The following is a 19,785-nucleotide window of genomic DNA, read 5'->3' as shown; positions in this document are numbered from 1 at the left end:
ATCATCATCATCATCATCATCATCATCATCATCACAATAAATTTTAAATAATTCATATCCCAGGCATTAGGAATATGCTGAGGCCAAGTTTGGAGTACACAGGCTTTCTCCATAGCCCTGCAAACAAAACAAAACAAAACAAAACAAAAACTCTGACTGAAACCACTGTGACGAGGGGGTAAGAGGTAAAAAGTCGTGCTCAGACAGGAGCTGTCATATGCTACTAAAACAACTGACCAAAGAGAGAGGAGGCATGAATTCTGGGCCCCCAGAACAGTTCACTCCCTGCAGACGCTCTACACATCACCTTGCTCAGAGGGGAAAGTTCTCCAGGACACCACAGACCCCAAGACTGTTGAGCAGCCACGACTTGACTGTGGAGAGTTTCAGCAGTTGTGGTCCCTTGAACGCTACGATTATGGAAATTTGAGGAAAGAGAGACAGTAAGAGAAGGAGGTGAGGCCATGCCACACAGTGTGGCAAAGAAGGAGACTCACTGGCTAGGGTCACCGTGGCTGGCACGCTGGCCACAGCTCCTGCGGGGATCCGAGCCACACACTGGTACCGTCCCACAGTGTGGTTGTTGAGGGCAGCAATGACGAGGGTCCCACGGGTGACGAGGACACCCAGAGCATCATCCGAGCCATTGAGTTCCTTCCCGTTGAAGCGCCAAGTTACATTCACCCACGGTGGCTCTACCACGCAGCCCAGGATCACGGTTCCTCCGAGCTTCTGGACAGTGGACATGGGCTGGACAGTGACCTGGGGAACTTCATCTGGAAAAAGAATAACAACACAGCAATATTGGAGCAGAGTTCCCCAGGAAACCGCTGTGGCCACCATCTTTTGAGAAGCCACCTAGGAAGGATTCAGCACCCAGGTGAGCTGCTCTTCTCTCGGAAAACTCAGCTCCCCTTGCCCATTCCCCACCCTACCTGTTACTAGAAAGTCCCCTTGCTACGTAGCCAGGCAGTATAAAGGCCAAAGCTCAGGCTCTGGAGTTGGACAGACCTTGGCTGAACCCAGTGCTGCCGCTTTGAGCTGTGGAATTCTGGCCTTTCTGCAAACTGTGGCTAGTAATGCTTGACTCACAGCATTGTCAAAAGGCTCGCTGAGCATGCAAATGGCCTAGCCTGGGCTCATACAATAAAGACATACTACAGGCTGCTATTATTGGTATGCATCCTCTACTAGTAGTATAGAAATTATTAAAACACAAAACTATAACCAATATGGCATTGTCCTGATCACTTTTCATCTTGTGTTCTTAAGTGTGCCACAGCCAGGAGGTCAATAGAGATGTCGTACCCTAAGGACACTAAGCTGCTTCAGGCTCCCATCTGACATCAAGATAAAGCCCTCTTCCTGGAGGGGCAGGCTGGGAACAGAAGGAAAACACTCACCCAAATCAGCAAGGCAGCCGGCTGCGGCCAAAAGGAGCCAGACTGGCGTAACCATAGGCCACTTTCCTCTGCACCTTGTCATCTTCCCACAGAGTATGGTGTGTCACAGAGGGTTCCGAGCCGGAGTCCCATAAGCCACGCGTGAGCCTTGTAGAGATACTGCAGTCCTCTGAAGCCCTGTTGTGAGAGAAGTTGGGAGCATGGCCATGGTGAGACTCTCTGGGGCTTGGCCCATCCCTCAACCCCACTCCATCACACTTGCAGGCAGTGTTCAGTGGCTGTGCTACCGGAGGACCAAAGAGGTTCTTCATGGCATTTCAGAATCTCTCCCGTGTCAGGAGGTAATTTCATCATGGAATCAGTGCTAGAACCTTGACCGTGACTGACAGCGAGGACAGGGGAGCCCAAGGTATGGAGGGGCTGAGAACCATGGAAGGGCCAGGTAGGGGCAGTGAGTATCTATGTTGGTGAGTCCAGACACTGGAACAGACAAAAAGCATCCTTCTGGTTCACTATCAGAAGCTGTGTATCCATGGCTACGTGACATGCCATGTTGTAGTGCAGAATGCTGTTGGGCAATGCTGTTAGATGTGAACTGAGTTCCTCTTTGGGAGATGTTCCTCACGTTCTCAGTGACTCCTGAAAGCTTCAAGTCTCCTCTACCCCCAACGTCTCACCTAGGCCCTTAGGAACTCCTTTATTCCCAGAACAAACCTACCTCCTAAGTTTGTCAACAGCCTCTATTGTCCCCAAACACAAAACAGACGAGGGTCACAGAGTCAGCCAGAGCTCTGACCCCCTCAGTGCACAGAGCCTCATTTCAGCTTTGCCTTCCCTCTTCCATTACTCTCTACCCCTAGAGCTGGAATTCTTGGGCTTCCACCTTCATATTGCACAGGGTTGCAATCTCTGTCTGGGACGATAGTCCCCTGGGGATTCTGACCACACTGCCTCTCCAGCTGCCTGATATACCATCAGCTACCCTTTAACAACTGCCTAATGCCTTCACCTCTCCTGTCTCAAAAAAACCAAACCAACCAAACAAAAAACCCCAAATCAACAACAACAAAACCCCAGTGTCATGGAATATTCATTTAAGATGTGTTACACTCATTTATGCTGTGGAAGATTTATTTAATGATGCAAAGATGTGTTACTTATATTCTTTTATGTTGCATTTGTTTAACTCTGTGAAGCTGTGTTACTGTGCCTGCCTAAAACACCTGATTGGTCTAATAAAGAGCTGAACAACCAATAGCTAGGCAGGAGAAAGGATGGGTGGGGCTGGCATGTGGAGAGAATAAATAGGAGGAGAAATCTAGAGAAGAGTGAGGAGGGAGAAAAGAAGGGGACACCAGGGGACAGCCACCCAGCCACCCAGCCACACAGCCACACAGCCACACAGCCAGCCACAGAGTAAGAAGGAAAGAAAGATACATAGAATAAAGAAAGGAAAAAGCCAAGGGCAAAATGTAGTTAAAGAGAAATGGGAATATTTAAGTTAGAAAAGCTGGCTAGAAACAAACCAAACCAAGGCCAGGTATTCATAAGTAATAATAAGTCTTCATGTATTTATTGGGAACTGGGTGGCAGGCCCACAAAGAGTAAAAAACAAAACAAAACAAAACAAAAAACTATACCCTAGAGCTCACCAATAGTGTAAACCGGCTGGCAGCAAGCCCCCGAGATGCCCCTGTCTCTGCCTCCCCAGGACTGGGATTGTAGAGGGCACACACCACTGTGCCAGTTTTGTGTGTGGCTTCTGGGATCCAAATTTAAGTCTTTATGCTTGTGTGGCAGCAAGTATTTTACTGACTGGACACACCCTGTCTCTGTCCCATTTCCTGTGGCTCACAAGCAAGGGTTTAATGTGGAGTTAATCATGAACATCAGAATATTGCAGAGGAGATTAGTGCAAGGGGAAAGTGTTACACACTCAGGACATGAGTGTGGGCCTCTCAAGAGAGGAGTGTTCAAGCATATTACCAAGAGCCCTTTATATAAGCTCTGTGGTTTCTGACATTACACTGTTCAAAGAGTTCCTTCCTTCCTTCCTTCCTTCCTTCCTTCCTTCCTTCCTTTCTTTCTTTCTTTCTTCCTTTCTTCCTTTCTTCCTCCCTTCCCTCCCTCCCTCCCTCCCTCCCTCCCTCCCTCCCCCCTTTCCTTCCTTCCGTCCTTCCTTCCTTCTTTTCTTTCTTTCTTTCTTTCTTTCTTTCTTTCTTTCTTTCTTTCTTTCTTTCTTTCTTTCTTTTCCTTCCTTCCTTCCTTCCTTCCTTCCTTCCTTCCTTCCTTCCTTCCTTCTTGTGTGTGTATGTGTGTGTGTGTGTGTGTGTGTGTGTGTGTGTGTGTGTGTGTGTGTGTTTACCAAGGCAAGATCTCTCCAGAGCTGGCCGGCTTGGTGAATCTAGAGAACCTAGTTAGTCAGTTTGCTCTGGGCATCCCATCTCTACCTCCTGAGCGCTGAGATGACAGACAGGCCACCGCTCCCACCTGCCTTTATTATGTGGATGTTGGGGTCTGAACTCTAGCCATCCCCCCCAGCCAAGATGATATTTTGACTGTAAACAGAGTTCATAGTCTTATTTTTGAGATTCTCAGAAGGTTACAGGTTTACAGCTGTGAGAGGGATACGGTTAACCTCAAAAGTCATATAAGCTTGGGCCTTAAGCATGGTTCATTTTCAATGTTCTTATACAAGAAATCTTTGTTTAAAAGGTTAAGCTGAGAATTTTGACACAACTAAAGAAAAAAAATTTTATGGTAAAGATCACTATGGCGATATAGTGATCTCAATATTTCTGAGACAGTGGCCTACGATGAAAATGTAGTTCTACAACAATTGATCTAACCAGTGACTCTCAAGTCTTAGTCACATTGGAAATGTGGAGGGAATGACTATGCTTCCTGATGGAGAGCTTTCCTGAGCTTCCAATCCATGCTTTCTGGCTGCCCACAGGTCTGCCTAATTGGGCATTTCAGGCCTTCTGACCCAACCCTGCCACAGCCTCTTGCCCTGTGCTTGAGACTTGCCTAGATCCTTGGCTTTTCTGAGGCCCCTTGGCTCTGGGCTTGGTCCAGCCTGGACCAAGGACTATGAGGGTGCAGAAGACCACATGGGCTCCACCCAATGAACAACCTCCGGCCCCAACCCACAATGAGGGAGGCTCATGACCTGTTTCAAGACAGAGTTCTTGCCCCTTGATGTTCATGCCCACCGTTTGCCAGGATCCTACAAGACCTCTCAACTGTCCTAGGAGCAGACAGGGATGTTTCCTGTTTGACAGAAAAATCTTAAGGAAGGTTTGAAAGTCCACTCCTGACAGTCTCAATAATTTCCTGCAGTGTAGAAACTTTCTGTTCCTGTTTTAATAACCTAATAAATCAAAGTGCTGTTGCTTGTGAAGGGAGACTCATGGAGCGTGTGGAGCTCATGCTTAGGATGTGGGTGCTTCTGGAGACAGCAGGCGGGTGAGAGAGTGTCTGCCTGCTGCTGCTCCAGAGGCCAGCCAAGCTCTGCACAAGATGAGTCCTCTCATGGGCACACCAGCCCTGTGAAGTGGGGACCATTACCTCTACTTCACAGGTGAAGAAACCGAGTACCAGAAACATAATTGTTCATGGTTGTGAAACTGTATGCCTTGGATGGAAGCCACATGGCTACCTCCAGAGCCCTGTGTTTCCTGCTACTATGGAAGTCTTTCCCTACCTTTCCTATCAGGGCTGTGTACCCATTTTTCTTTTCTTTTCTTTTCTTTTCTTTCTTTCTTTCTTTCTTTCTTTCTTTCTTTCTTTCTTTCTTTCTTTCTTTCTTTCTTTCTTTCTTTCTTCTTTCTCTCTCTCCCTCCCTCCCTCCCTCTCCCTCCCTCTCTCTCTTTCTTTCTCCTTTCTTTCTTTCTTTCTTTCTTTCTTCCTTTCTCTCTTTCTTTCTAACAGAGTGGGAAAGAGAGTACGGCCAGATGGTGATTTCTAGGAGAAACATCTTGCCAAAAAGCGTAACTTTCTGTGTCCTTTCCGTTTTCCAGATCATTCTTTTTCAATTCTCAATCGACGTTTTCCCAATGTGATAATGTATTAAAATAGAACCGTGCATGAGTTCCTAGTTACAGGATTTCTTTTGTAAGGGAACTAACTCATTCATGAAGTGCCTCAGTTTCCCCATCCCCTTACGGAGACTGGCACCTACTTTCTTCCCAGCCTAGGAAAGACAGACAGGGAGGGGGCAGAGAGAGGGAGAAGGGAAAGAGCATATGAATGTGAAGCAATAGATAGCCAAGTGGGAGCAAGCGGATGAGGTGGGTCAAGGGCTGTTTCTCCTCTTGGCACAGGGTGCATGGAGGTGTTTGGGTTGTAAAATGGACAAAGGTTTTACTGAGGAAACTCAGCCCAAGTCTCCTGCTGCTTTAGGAGGACAGGACAAACACTTCCCGTTACTTCTGCCCCCTTGATAGTTTATACACTTCAAAATGGAAACAGCCCTCACTACTGCGGCCAGCCACCAGCCTGCTTTTTTTTTTTTTTAAGGGAAAAAGGAGAAGAGAAGGTAGTAGGGGAGTTGAGAGAGGAGAGGGAAGCATGAATTAGCTCACCCCAAAGGGAATTCTGGGGTCTCATTTTGTAAAAGTAGAATTATGACAGGGTTTGGGGGGGCAGCAACAACAGAAAAGACTGTGTAGCACTGAAGTTCCTTTCTGGCTGGCTAGGGAAACTGAGTTTCAAGTTACAGGGTCTCACGCTGTAGCTCAAGTTGGCCTGGAGCTTACTAGTAGCTCAGGCTGGTCTTGAACTCAAAGCGGCCGCTCTGTCTTGACTTCTCAACACTTCACAGGGTTTTATAGGTGTGATCCAACATGCCTGGCTTAGATTTATTTTACTTTGTCTTTTTCTTTTTCATTTGTAGAGCTAGGTATTGAACCCAGGGTCTGACACATGATGGGCATGATCTCTACCATGGAACTATAGCCCCCTAAATTCTTTGCTTGTGTCTGTTTGGTTTGGGAAGTGCGGTGACAGAGCCCAGAACCTCACATGTTGTGTGTTGTGGACACTTTACTGATGCTTCCTAGAGTAAGGTCCCTTCTATACTTGATTGTGTAACAATTTCAAAGGTATGAGTATCAAAGAACCTTACTTAAAACACATATGTACACATATCTATATGTCTATCTCTCTCTCATCTATCATCTATCTATCTATCTATCTATCTATCTATCTATCTATCTATCTATCTAATCTATCATATATATGATAGGAATATAAATATATATATGCAAAGTTTGAGACGGAGAACCTAACTGTGGTGTGACTTTGCCTCCTTGTGAAACAAGTGAGATGTTTTCAGAGTTGGAGGAAGACACCAGCAAGGCCTGTTATTTTTCTTGGCAATATAAAAATATGTCTGGACCCACCTTATTTTCTTATGCATTTTCTCAGAAAAAGAAGAACTGCTTAAAATCTCTAAAGCAGGAAAATGGGGAAATGAATTCTTGCCATGATTTCTAGCTCCTGAGGACTAATGACCATTTTAAAGGATGATCTACACAAAAAAGTTTGTCTTGAGCAGCTTCACTCCTGACATCCATGTTTCCCACTGAAATAATCCGCTCCTCACAGCCGTTTCTGAAGCCGTCCAAAAGCAACAACACAGCACACATTTCTGGGGTTGAGACCAGGCATGAAAAATTGTGGCCTGAGAATATTTATTTATCTTTTTTTTTTTTTTGAGAAAATAACAAACAACCGAAAGTCTATCATCAGGAGGCAGTCTGTTCCACCACTTCCCAAGGGGCTGGCTGAGCACATGGAAGAGAGAGACCCTTCACACGGGCCATCTCTCTTTCTGCCTCGCCGGCTCAGACGCAGGTCCTCTGCAGGGCCTGGGCCTGCACCAGTGACAGGAGAGGGTAATCAAGCAGACCACATAAGACTCCTCAGGAACAAGTGACTGGCAAGAATGAGCCCTGACAGAGCCTTTTGTTCCGCTGGCTGAGAAAGGCTAGACAATTAAGTGTATCTGCCAAGGTGCGTGTTTTGACAGGCTTCCCATTTTATAGAGTAAGATTCCCCATTCCCAGTGGTCTGTGAAGGCAGAGCTAAGCATTTCTTATCCCCGGGTGGAGACAAGAAGTGAGTGGGTGCAAGTGTTGGTAACCCAGGTCTCAAGAGAGTAGAACCCCTATACAAAAGATCACGCTGAAGGAGGTCCTAGGAAATCACACACATTTATTTCTTGGAGAGAAGAGTATGCTAATTTAGAGAGATTTAGGAGAAGGAGTTTTAAAAACACTACCAAAACACCACGTATACACCCTTGAAAATACATAGTTAAAAAAAAGTTTATTTTTACTTAAAATGTTGTGCTTTACCCACAGACCTAATTAAAAGGAAACATTTTTAAATTGGAAGGACCTCAGGAAAAATGCAGTATGGCTTAGAATAACATCTAGTGTGTTTCCAGGCAACTGAATCTCCCAGTTAATTAAGCCAGGAGACTGGAGCTACAAGTCGTCTCAGAATCCCAATCCAGTGCTCATCTCAGTATCCAGCACCATCCCCTGCAGGGTTTCAGAACTGGTTATAACTGTTTCTGCATCTGGTTACTTACGCATAAAGATAATATTGCCTGTATTGCCATCTGTCACAGTGACGTGTGTGTGTGTGTGTGTGTGTGTGTGTGTGTGTGTGTGTTTGTGTGTGTGTGTGTATGTGTGTGTGTGTTTGTGTGTGTGTGTGTGTGTGAGAGAGAGAGAGAGAGAGAGAGATGCCTATATATTTGATGTATGTACTTCTTAGTGTGTGTGTTCATGTGTGCAGTTAGAGACCTGAGACTTGTATCAGGTGTCTTTCTTGATCACTTATCGTCTCTTCTGTTTTTGAAACAGGGTCTCGCAATGAGCAAGACGCTCTTCAAATCCACTAGGCTGATTGGCCAATGAGCTTTGGAGATCCACCTATCTCCTCAGTGCTAGAGAATCAGAAGTGTACCACCACCCCACCCACCTTCAGGCCAGCTTTTGCACATGGGTTCTGGAGCTCTGGACCCAGGTCTTCATGTTTGTGTGGCAGGCATGTTACAGACTGGGCTGTCTCTCTAGACCGGTAGTAACTCTCTGCATGGCAGTTTTCATCATTCTTGTCACAAGCATACTAAATCTAAAATAATCTCCTAAAGTTCACTATACAAACCCTCTATGACAAAAGTTGTAAGACAATGACAATGTGCGACCCCAAACAAGAGGTGACAAGTGACCACCTATCAAGCCGTGCAATCTTGCTAATATAACAACGAAACAAGATTTTAGGTTTGCTTTAAGTGATCGTATAGGGGTGGCGACTGCTACATCTGTCAGCACAGTTCTAGACTGATATCTGAAACATCTACCTAGACCTTCCTGTCCCTCCCTCATCCCTACTTTCCCTCTCCCCTTCCCTTTATCTCTCTTTTGTGTGTTGGTGGGGTAATCTGTGTGTGGGTTTGCGTGTGCATGTGTGTTTATATGTATCTACAGGCCAGAGAATAATCTTGGCTGTTGTTCTTCAGAAGTCATCCATATTTTTTTTTTTTTTGAGGCAGAGTCTCTCACTGTCCAGAAAAACCTCTAAATAAGCTAGTCTGGCTAACCAGCAGCCCCAGAGATCCAACTGTCTCCCACTCTCAGTGTTGAGTGTACACCACTACTCTCAATTTTTTTTAAATGTGGTTTCTGGGGTTCAAGCCCAGGTCCTTCTGTGTTTTGCAAGCAGTTTACTAACTAAGGTATCTCTCTAGCTTTCTCTTCTTTGTGTGTGTGTGTGTGTGTGTGTGTGTGTGTGTGTGTGTGTGTGTGAGACAAGGTCTTGTTGTGTAGACCAGGCCAGCCTTGAACTTGAGATCCTCCTACCTCAGCTTCCCTAGTACTGGGGTAACAAGCATATGACACTATCGCAGTGCTATTCTGTTGTCAAATAGGGGACAATTATAATGGTCAAATGTTCTCAAGTAATGAGCCATGCATTAGCCAGCTTCTAAGCATATTTCTCCTCTAGTCTTTATCCAGATTTTATGTATGAGCCTATTCAAAATCTACATGTACTGTGGTTTACACTGGGGGGGAAATATACTGCTGTAATTTACCTCATATGGATAGTATAGAGACATTGTGAACTGTCACACATGGTTTCATTTCACAGGAAATGAAACAGCCAAATTTGGGATACTAGTACCCAGCAAATATACTTGAGCTCTTCTTCATTTCCCAGACTCCTCTGTAGCTAGTTGAAGGTCATGTGACTAGTGATGGCCAGTAAAATATGAATAGGTCATATGTCATTTCTGGACCATGTCAGTCATGAGCTAGAGAGTCAGGTCTGTTTCTTCTGGTGTGGTGACCTTAAGTGACGTGTTTCAGAGCCCACAGCTATATGACAGAAGAAAGCAGCTCAAGATGTGATATTAGAAGAAATAAACCTTTCCTTGCTCTTAACCATTCAAGTTCTGGAATTAGTTTCATGGGCCAACTTCAGGCTTCTTCATTCTAAAAACTTGGCTGGTAATGGAGTCAGTCACAAATGGAAGATGGGAAATGAGATCATTTTCAGGAAAAGCTTTCTGAATGTGATGGTGATTGGATTGAGCCTGTTTGGGAGGGGGGCAGGTATCCATGTCAGGAAGAGGAGGATGTCTCCATTAGAAGGCAAAGCTGAGGCTGGGCAGTGGTGGCACACGCCTTTTAATTCCAGCACTCGGGAGGCAGAGGCAGGCGGATCTCTGTGAGTTCGAGGCCAGCCTGGTCTTCAGAGCGAGATCCAGGACAGGCACCAAAACTACACAGAGAAAGAAACCTTATCTCCAAAAAAAAAAAAAAAAAAAAAAAAAAAAAGGCAAAGCTGAGTGGTGGGAAAGCAGTACTTGGTGTGGAGGCTGCCACATCACGAATCAGGTACTGGAAAGACTTTTCCGGAATAGTGGTCTACTGCCATTTTTTAATTTATGATACTATGTGTGGGCAACTGTCTCTAATACACACCTCATTCATCAGTTCAATATATATATGGAAGGTCTAAAAAAATTAAGTAGGTGAGTCTAAACATATTTGAAGGACTCTGTAATCCTGACTGCTTTACAATCATTAGCTAATAACTTCTGACACGGGCTTGTTTGGGGGCAGGATCACGGCCATAATCTCTCTCAAACAGTCCGCTTGAATGCTAATTATTTTGTTGACTTCTCGTGAGATGTGATTGCGTTGCCAAAGCTTTCCCCTCCGCCCGTGGCCACAGAAAGGTCAGCTCCACTGTTTTCTTTCTGTTTGCATGCACTTAGATTATCAGCCTTCTCTTCAAGCCGGTTCCTGCACAGCCATCTCTTTAAGCCACTTACCCTTTTGTGAGAGGTAATTTAATTAAAACTAAATAATATAATCTGAAAATCCACTTAAGAGAGAACAAGGAAGCTGAGGAGTGAATGAATGAGTGGTTAGGGTCCCCACCGACAAGGCCTCTCCACCCAAGAGATATCTTGGATACTGTGCAGACTGGGGACACTGTTCTGTCACTGCCAGCTCCTGGATTAAATCTTAGTGGCTGACTTATGCCCTACTTCTCCTGACAGAAATGAATGCCGAGGGAGTTGCTACTTTCAGGGCCACAATGGAATTGCTCAGAGTCACCTTTGGGAGCTTGTATCCCACTTTGGAGACCAAGAATAAAAAGTGACAGATGGGACACTGGGACAGAGTCATGCTGTGAAGATCAGGGTAAGAGAGTTGGACATTAACACAAAGGCAGGGAATTCATATCCTGTGACATTTGGGGCAGAGCGGTGTGCCTGGGCTCCACGTTCTGAATTCACTATAACAAGCTGGTAACAGGTCATTCCTCCCTCAGGCAGGTGGAATACCCTTACCTTCAAGGCAAAGGCACCTGGGGCCTTTCTGCAGAGAATTCCCAGAGAGAAGACCCTCTGCCATCCTAGCAAAGGACAAGGCTCTCCTTGGACTTGCCACTCTTGGTAAACTGCATCTAAACAGTTCCCACCTCCAGCAAAGAACGAAGACATTGCGAAGACGTCTCATTTCTTTGTGACTTCTACGCCTTCCTGAAAATGGCTGAGTTTCTATAGAGATTGTGTGTGTGTGTGTGTGTGTGTGTGTGTGTGTGTGTGTGTGTGTGTACAGACGGACAGATACGAGAAAAGGAAAATCACCTCTTTTTCTTCCACACCCCCATCTCAATCCCCTCACCCTCATTCCATATAAATTCAATCTGACAACCCTGCTAATTGGATAAGAACTCCTATGCTCCTAGGAGGCTGCTCCCTTTTCTTTTCTTCCACGTTTTCTTTCTCTCTTTTTGTTTTTGGAGGGCTCCAAACAGGGTGATTGTGCCGTTCTTTAACACGAATTCCATCTGCTTTATTTCTCTCTCTCCTTTCAGCGCGCCTTCTGAATATTTATGAAGCCTCCCCTCCAGCCTCACTCCTTACTGCCCCACCTCCACCCTCCTACCTCTCTCCCCTCTCCCCACAGGGCTCCAGCCCCCCCCCCCCCGCCCCTTCTCTAGAGCTGGGACAAAACCCTTCCAATGCGCCCCCCACCCTCCTTGCTTTAGATAAACACAGGCAGTGTCAAGTGTGAGGAGAAGGGGGAGGAGGGAAGGGCTTCAACTGCCAGTCAAGCCCCTGGCCTTCCATGCGGCCCGGGGGCCTACCCTAATCTGCTGCATGCTTGCCATATGGGGGCTGTGTTGCCCCGGGAGACACTAACAGGCAGAACGGAGCTTAATAGAGTCCATATTCATTGTGATGCAGTGAGGTAGCTCAAGGCACCACTGCCCCTTCCCTGGTTTCATTCTCCTGTTCCTTACTTGCTTTCTGGTTTTCTTCTCTTTTTCTTCCTTTCAAAAGGGGCTGGTCCCCAGAGAGCTCTAATCTGGAGGGTCCTGGGCTGCTGGAAAGACTGGACCTAAGGAGGTTGGGGGTGAGGAAGAGGATGGTAGAGGGGAGGGCAGTTGAGAGGTACGGCATGGACACATCAGAGGAGCACATGTTGCAGAAGCCGGAGACGGCCCACATAAGGACCGGGTGGGTGGGTGAGTAGGCGGTGTTTAATATTTATTTATTTTGACACCAATGCCTATGTAATCCCATCACGCCCTTCCCCTACCTCCTGGTCATCTCAGTCCCAACAACACACCCTCATTAAAACCAATGGCACTACTGCTCCAGGGTGCCAGGTCTGTGACCCATTCCGAGCCCTTCATGGTTCCCTTGAAAGGTTCTTGGTGTGGAAGGGTCAGAGGTCACAGTTACTAATGTTGCTTAGCAATATGTCCAAATTTCAACAAATGATGCTTGTTTGCACTGACGAGTGGCCACTGCATTGGATTGGATTGGTCCCTGGTCCCTGGTCCCTGGTTCTCTTCTCATCATCTTTTTTTTTTTTTGCTAACATTTCATTATATAGCCAAGGTTGGTTTCAACCAAGTGGTCCTCCTGCCTCAGCCTCCTGAGTGCTGAGATTACAAGCATGTGCTACCAACACTCTCTTGGCCTTGTCTTCTCCTACCTTCCATCTAGAGTACCAAGCTGACCGGAACAGCCGAGCATAGTGGCACACTCCTTTAAGGCCAGCACTTGGGAGGCAGAGGCTGCCGGATCTCTGTTGAGTTTAAGGCTAACCTGGTCTGTAGAGTGAGTTCTAAGACAGCCAGAGCTACATAGTGAGACCCTGTCTCAAAACAAAACAAAATGATATTACAGTAACAGGGCCATTACTGCTGAAGTGTCTTCTCGCACTCAGAACTAGGTTCCTTTGACACTCCACAATGTCTTATGAGGTTGGTGTGTGATCAGCCCACTGAGGATTTATGGGTGGTGATTAAATACCTCGTCCGCCATCACACACAAGGAAACCTCAGGATCAGGATTTTCATTTTTCCCAAGCTTCATGTAAGAAGTTTAGGCATAATAATTCAGATGGTTCTGGCACGGATTTAGCAATTAATATCATAATTAAAAAGATCAAGTAGCCACATGAAGATAATTGTTTCTACAAGGAGAAAATAACGATCCCATTCTGTGAAAGGAAAGTGAGCATCCGTGTGAGGCCATGGAAGGCGCACAGAAAATCGTCAGGTGACGCAAAGATGAAGAATTATGAGTGACGCTTTAACCCTTTGAGTTCAGTTTCAAAAAGATTTAAAAAAAAAAGAAAGAAGGAAGGAAGGAAGGAAATGGGCGAACATACCCACTTTGATAGCTCCCCAACTAAGAATGATTAAACGAAGTTCAAAGGCTGCATACAGCCTTCCAGGTTCTTCACACTTGGCCTGAAGTCAACCTTTCCCATGACTTCCTCCCACTTTCTCTAATCCCAGCAAATTGCATTTTCACCCTCTGATCCTTTACCTGAACCACTGTACCCTCTTCACTTCATCCCAGAGGAACAACTCACCCTCAAGCGCCTCTTCCTTCTCCTTCATAAAGCCTCCCACAACTGCCCCTCATTCTATCTTCTGAAGCGCTTTGCACACCAGTTACACTCCATGGTGATTTCTAAGGTTTGATGAGTGTGTCTGTAGCCCTTGACATAGACTATCAACTCTGCAAGGCCAGGATGTGTCAAGTGCATCCTCGTATTCCTTGACACTTCTCATGGCCATGCTCATTGTTTGCTGAATGGAATGGTTTGGTCCAGTTAGAAGACTACAGTGGAGGAGGAACATTGAAAGGGATTTGGAGACTCGGGAGTTTGCTGAAGAAGAAACATCAAAGGGTCCCAACCAGTGTCACCAACAGCTGAGTGCTGTGGAGGCTGTATGCTCCTTAAGGACAAGACTGCACCCAAGCAGATGCTCCTATGGCCTGTGCCCATCAAGGAGCTTCTGTGGCTGCCATTTGCATGCCCCCCCTCCTCCTTGGAAGCTCCAGGCTTGCTGCAGGACTGGGGTATAATCTGATCTTGGACGGTAGCTGCCTGTGCTGCTGTAAGTGTGCCCTCAGCTTCAGGCTAAAAGAGGCTTGCAGAGAGGGCAGGGAGAGGGAGGAATAAAAAAGCTGTTGAGTCAGAAAGAGAAAGACAGGTCCGGGCCTGAGGGGTTCAGGAAAAGAGCACGGGGAGGGGAAGAAAGATGAGAAGAGAGACGTGGGAAGTCAGCTCAGTAAACCGAGCTCTTAGGATGTACTTAGCCCAGTACCGGGTGCTTCATGACCACGATCACTTTCTTCTCCACCACCCAGGAATGTTCCTGTCCCCAAGTGGATGCCTCGCCCAAACCCTTCATGACAGTTTATGGCGTAAGGACCTAGGGCTCATCTTAAATTTGTAGTGTAGACAAAAAGCTCCTCTGCTTGTGACAATGTTGGGACTTAGGGTCAACACTAAAGAATGTTCCACCCGAGGTTCCGGTATGGGCATTACTCTTTTCACCCTCGAACGGCCCTGTAAGATAACCTCGGGTTATTTCATCTCTTTGAGTCTTGGATTCCTCTCTGTGAAAATGAGACTGAGGACTTTGATGAGCTACTGAAAACCATGAATGAGATAATGTGTAAAAAGCAGCCTGGGCCCAGCAGTCACACAGCCAATTTGGAGAGCCGGGGTCGTGAACTTTCTGCCGAAATCAGTCACTGGAGATCTGATTTCATGCAGTGGCATTGCCACCTGGTGGGCTTTTCAACTAATGTCATTTTAGACCAAAGGCATGTTGCATTTTTTTCACAACTCCAGGCCCATTAAATGTGCAGCTTCTGCTCTTTGCCTGCAGCCTCTATACAGTTATGCGATGGATGATATCGTTGCTCTTCTTCACACATGCGCTGAAGGTCAAGGAATGAACGGTATGGAAACAGCAATGCATTCTACATGATTTACAGAAACTCACGAAAGCTGTATTTTGTCTCGTGTGTGTGTGTGTGTGTGTGTGTGTGTGTGTGTGTGTGTGTGTGTGTAGGGAAGGAATCCCTGGACAAATTCTCATTAGTTTCTAATGCTCAGTCTTCACCCAGACCTCATCAACATTTACTATAATACAAGCTAGCAACCTTCCCCCTCCTGCATATGCCCTTTCTGCATACTCTTGATGATGATAATAACATTAATGATCATAATTTCTCCGCAGAGTGTCTCTACTTGTTCAGAGAGAATGGAGAAGATATCCCCACCCAACAGCAGGCCACTTGGCACCAGAAATTCTGAGGTGGTGTTTGCAGCAGGGGAAAACATACGTGGAACTTCTCTGCATTATTTATTCCCAGCTCCAGGAAGGATCTTGCTTCTGACCTCATGTAGCCAATGCACACAGCACATGGAAAGGCACCCTGGCACAAAGAAAAACACCTGCTCTTTCCCATCTACATGTTTCTAAATACGGAAGGTGGCCAGGACTATCCGACACAGCACATCACTCAGTCAGTTCAAACACTGTAGTCCCTGAAAAGAAGTATGTGTACTTCAAAATCTTCTGACACTTAGAGTGGACAAAACAACAAAGGAAAAGCTATTATTTTATAGCCTGGATAGTTAAAAAAGAAAAGAAAGGTGAAAAGAAGCCCTTCCCAGGACCTGCACTTAAAGCAGACCTTAAACGCTGCAAGTCCCACCATTCAGGGCAAAAGGAGCAGTGTGTGAGCCGAACCCCTACTGTTACACATAGGCTCAGAGGAAGTCCAACACAGTTTCTACTGCAACCGCCTAATAAAAATGAGGCCCCGCGACCAGGGTGCTCTTATCCCAGGAAATTCTCCTAGGAGCATGCTAGCACTCAGCCATATGCAGGACTGCAAGGAAGGTGCATCCTCCAAACCATGCAGAAGGACAACAGGACTTGGTTCCTAAGTGGAGTCAGAAAAGCAACGGCATCCTGTTCAATGACCACACAGAGAAGCGGTGATCTATCCCATGCTGGCAAGCACAAGTCACTCCTGTTGAGAACGGTAGAGCCTTGGGGTGGGCACTGGGCATGACTAAGTACAGTCCAGCCAATCTGCCAGAAGCTGCAGGCACCGTACAGAGGGCTGAGGGGGATATGGAGAAAAACAAGGCAAGCCTCTGCTCTGACATATTTTGGTTATGCCCAAGTTAAAATGCAGCATTATGACCTCAAGAAAGGGTGAGTCACAAGATAAAGTGGATTTCACTAATTACTAAATGAGGGGACCAGCACCAGTAGCAAAGGCATCAGAAGAGTGGTAGAAGAAATGTGAATACATGTCACTGCCTGTGCGTGTGTGCATATGTGTGTTTGAACACCCACTCATGTGCCACAGAGCTCCCAAATATAGCCTTTTTCATAAATCCCCAAAGAAACCTTCCTTCTACCATCCATGTTCATCCCTTACCCAGTTCCGGGAGAGTCAAAGTCTGCCAGTCCCAGGACGAAGGCTGGGACCTCTAACAGAAGTCAGGGTGGCAAGGTCTCCCGGGCCCCACCTTTATCACATACACAACTTGCTTTCCTCCTTGACACACGGTAAGCAGGTGCTCAGCCAATGTCTGCTAAGCTGTGCAAGCCCTCATATCCCAGGTTCTCCCAGGCAGTATGGCCTCTGAGGTTCAGATCTGGAGAATTCCCAAGAGAGGGCTTCTACTGCACAAGCAGAGTCTGAACAGGACAAGGGAAAGTCTTACGGCTATCTTTCCGCGGGGGATTTGGTTCCCGAGCTCGAGCTCACTGTGGCCCTTTTCCAGTGGGGAAGCCAGGCAGGACCCAGGCCTTCCCACTGTTCACTGCAAGTTTGGGGTGGGTGGAGTGGGTGCACGAGAGAGAGGAAGTGGAGAAAGAGAACGAAAGGGCAGTAGATGCTTGAGACCGCTTGGTTTCATTCCACAGGCATGTCAGGTATTCCGCAGCCGGTGGTTAGACCCCTCACTCTTCTTTCCTGTGGAATCCTGCACACAATTAGTTCTTTATGTTCTTCTGCCGGCTAGACCAATGACTCAACAGTGGTGATGCTCTTATCCACACCGGCATCTGTAGCCATAATACGTCTCTCGGTATTTAGAAAACACCTGCTGAACCAGCCAATAATGACTTACGATGGAAGGTTATGGCTGGAGAGAACTATAGTCATCCAAAACATGCGGGGGACTTTGGGAGATTGAAAAGATGTGAATTTACTGTTGGTCAAGCAACGGAATCATCACACTGTCGCCTGAAGTCACTTCCTATGCCCTTTCCTCACAATGATTAGCTAACCCATGCATCAAGGCCCACCCAGAAACCTTTCCCATGACTCAAAAAAGCTCTCAGGTTCTGTGACCCAGACTGAGGGAAGGCCAGTCCTATCTGGTGCCGGGGCCGATTCAGGCAAATGCCAGGCAAAACCAGGCCCAAACCCCTCACCCCGATGCCGACAAGTCTCTGCATGCTTGGAGGACATCTGAAGGAGTCAAGTGAAGAGCTACGCCTAAGGGCGAAATGGCCGAGCTGCGGGAGGCACCCGATCTTCACCTTTACAGACTGACACAAAGATAGATGGTGTTCCTCTCCCCCTGTCCCGAACTTGTAGAGGAACTGGTCCGGTAGAGAACCCTAAGATCTATCCCATCCTGAGCTAGTGAAGGAAATACAGATTGTGTTAGTAAAGCTTCTAAAACAAAGGAAGTGAGAAGCAGGGATGCAGAAACGGACGGTGAATTTTGCAATTTGATTATTTCCAATAGTATCATTAATACCCATCCTCAGTATTCTATTTGTGTACACTCTCTGCCCTAAAGACAGACAGGCAGGCAGGCAGGCAGGCACGTGCACACACACATACACACACACACACACACACACACACACACGCACACCACACACACACACACACACACACACACATACACGCACACCACACACACACACACACACACACACACACACACACAAACACACAGTGGAGCTGCAGCTCTGGCTGGTAGCCATGCTTTAGAATCATGACAGTTTACTTTCCCATCTGACCTTATTCAAACCCACTTTCTTCACCACATCCCTGACCCTCCACACCCCCCAGCATCCCTCCCCTGCCCGCAGCATACACACACGGAGTCCCGTCCCACCTCCAATCTTTCCTTTCTCAATTACCAAGCTCCTTTAAACTGCCTACAATTTAAATAAATACCAGTGTGCAAATGGGAAGCAGGCTGCAGTCCATCTGCCAGTAAGTCAGTCCCTGCCTTCTGCTGGAAGACCCCGCCTCACCCCTGCCTGCTCTCCGCAACTTATGAAGCTCTGAGCCCTCAGTGCGAGGCTGGCACATGTAGGGAAAACAAACACATGGAGGCTCACAGCTGGACCAGGGGCCACTGTTTACCCAGGAGCAAGTGCGGGGGAACTGCAGCAAGGTGTTGATGGGAAGAGCAAAGGGGGCAGGCTAATTCTAGTCTCCAGCTCCTAGGCGCCTCTCACCTTCCCTGCAGAGTGCCTGCCATTCCCAGGTACAGGGCAGAGCAGCCAGCCCTTGTGGGTGTGACTAATGGTTCTGAAACAGTGAAAGTCTTCAAGTCTCGGAGGCAGACACACTGCCATCTTGCCTGTTGTTAGACACCCGGTAGCAATCATAGTCCGCGGCTCGTGACAGGAACACAGTGGCTATTTGCTGATTACACAAACAGATGAGCGATTTTCTTCCCTTTACCACAGGTTACAGATGTGTGGGCGGTGGAGGACAGTGGTGGCGGGGAGGTTGGTGAGTACTGCCTAAGACAATCCGAAACCCTACCAAATGTTTAAACAATGTTACAGACTCATACCAAAAATAATTTAGGGAAATGCTATGTATGAAAATCCAGTCAGAGTTCTTTACTGCAGGCATTTCAGAACCTTTAATTTGCTGTTCTACAGCATGAATCACCAACATGGAGTACGCACTGAGTCTGTAACCACAAGCTTGGACTTACATGACCCACAGCTGGAGGATTATTTGAGAGTGCCATTTTTTTCTTAGAGTACCATTGCTGATGAGCACCTCTGCCAAATACATTTTTGGACATGCTGACCTAACCTAAGAGGTTCTTAGAGATCTCATTTTGAAAACAAACAAACAAACGAATGAATGAATGTGCGGCATGTAGTTGTTTGGGGTATTATAGGAAAATGTCAAGAGATAATTTTAATATAGATTATGTTTGAAGATTAGGAGAGTTGTACTTTTCACTTGAAACATCAGAAATAGTCAAAGCAGGTTTATATGATCAATTTCATTGTTGAAAAGACACATCTGGAAAGGAGCCTGTCCCCAAATATTACTGTGTCATCACTGGTTTTCAATTTCCCTTAGACCTGTTGGCCTTGTTTCCCAATAATCCCTTGGACCTCCAAATGTTATTTGTCTTACTGTCACATCATGGTCTGCTGTGCTGGGTTCCAACACTGGGTCCTTATGAACTACTTATGCGCATCATCTTCTGTGGCTCAGGGTTCTGCT

General features: G+C 46.6%; 1 protein-coding gene across 4 annotated transcripts in view; it reads right to left on the bottom strand.

Annotated features, from left to right (window-relative positions):
• Boc (BOC cell adhesion associated, oncogene regulated) overlaps positions 1–19,785 on the bottom strand; it is a 76,696-nt gene that overhangs the window by 37,329 nt on the left and 19,582 nt on the right. For all 4 annotated transcript variants that reach the window (XM_059277533.1, XM_059277534.1, XM_059277535.1 and 1 more), the window contains exons 2-3: positions 1,404–1,580; positions 498–776 (exon numbers count right to left, since the gene is read on the bottom strand). In XM_059277533.1, the coding sequence (XP_059133516.1) occupies positions 498–776; positions 1,404–1,485 (361 nt within the window). In that variant the 5' untranslated portion in view covers positions 1,486–1,580. The remainder of the gene's footprint in view (positions 1–497; positions 777–1,403; positions 1,581–19,785) is intronic.

Source organism: Peromyscus eremicus, chromosome 12, assembly GCF_949786415.1.
Source record: "Peromyscus eremicus chromosome 12, PerEre_H2_v1, whole genome shotgun sequence".
Lineage (NCBI taxonomy): Eukaryota > Metazoa > Chordata > Mammalia > Rodentia > Cricetidae > Peromyscus > Peromyscus eremicus.
Note: the sequence above shows the minus strand (reverse complement) of the source record. Positions and strands in the feature narration are given on the sequence as shown.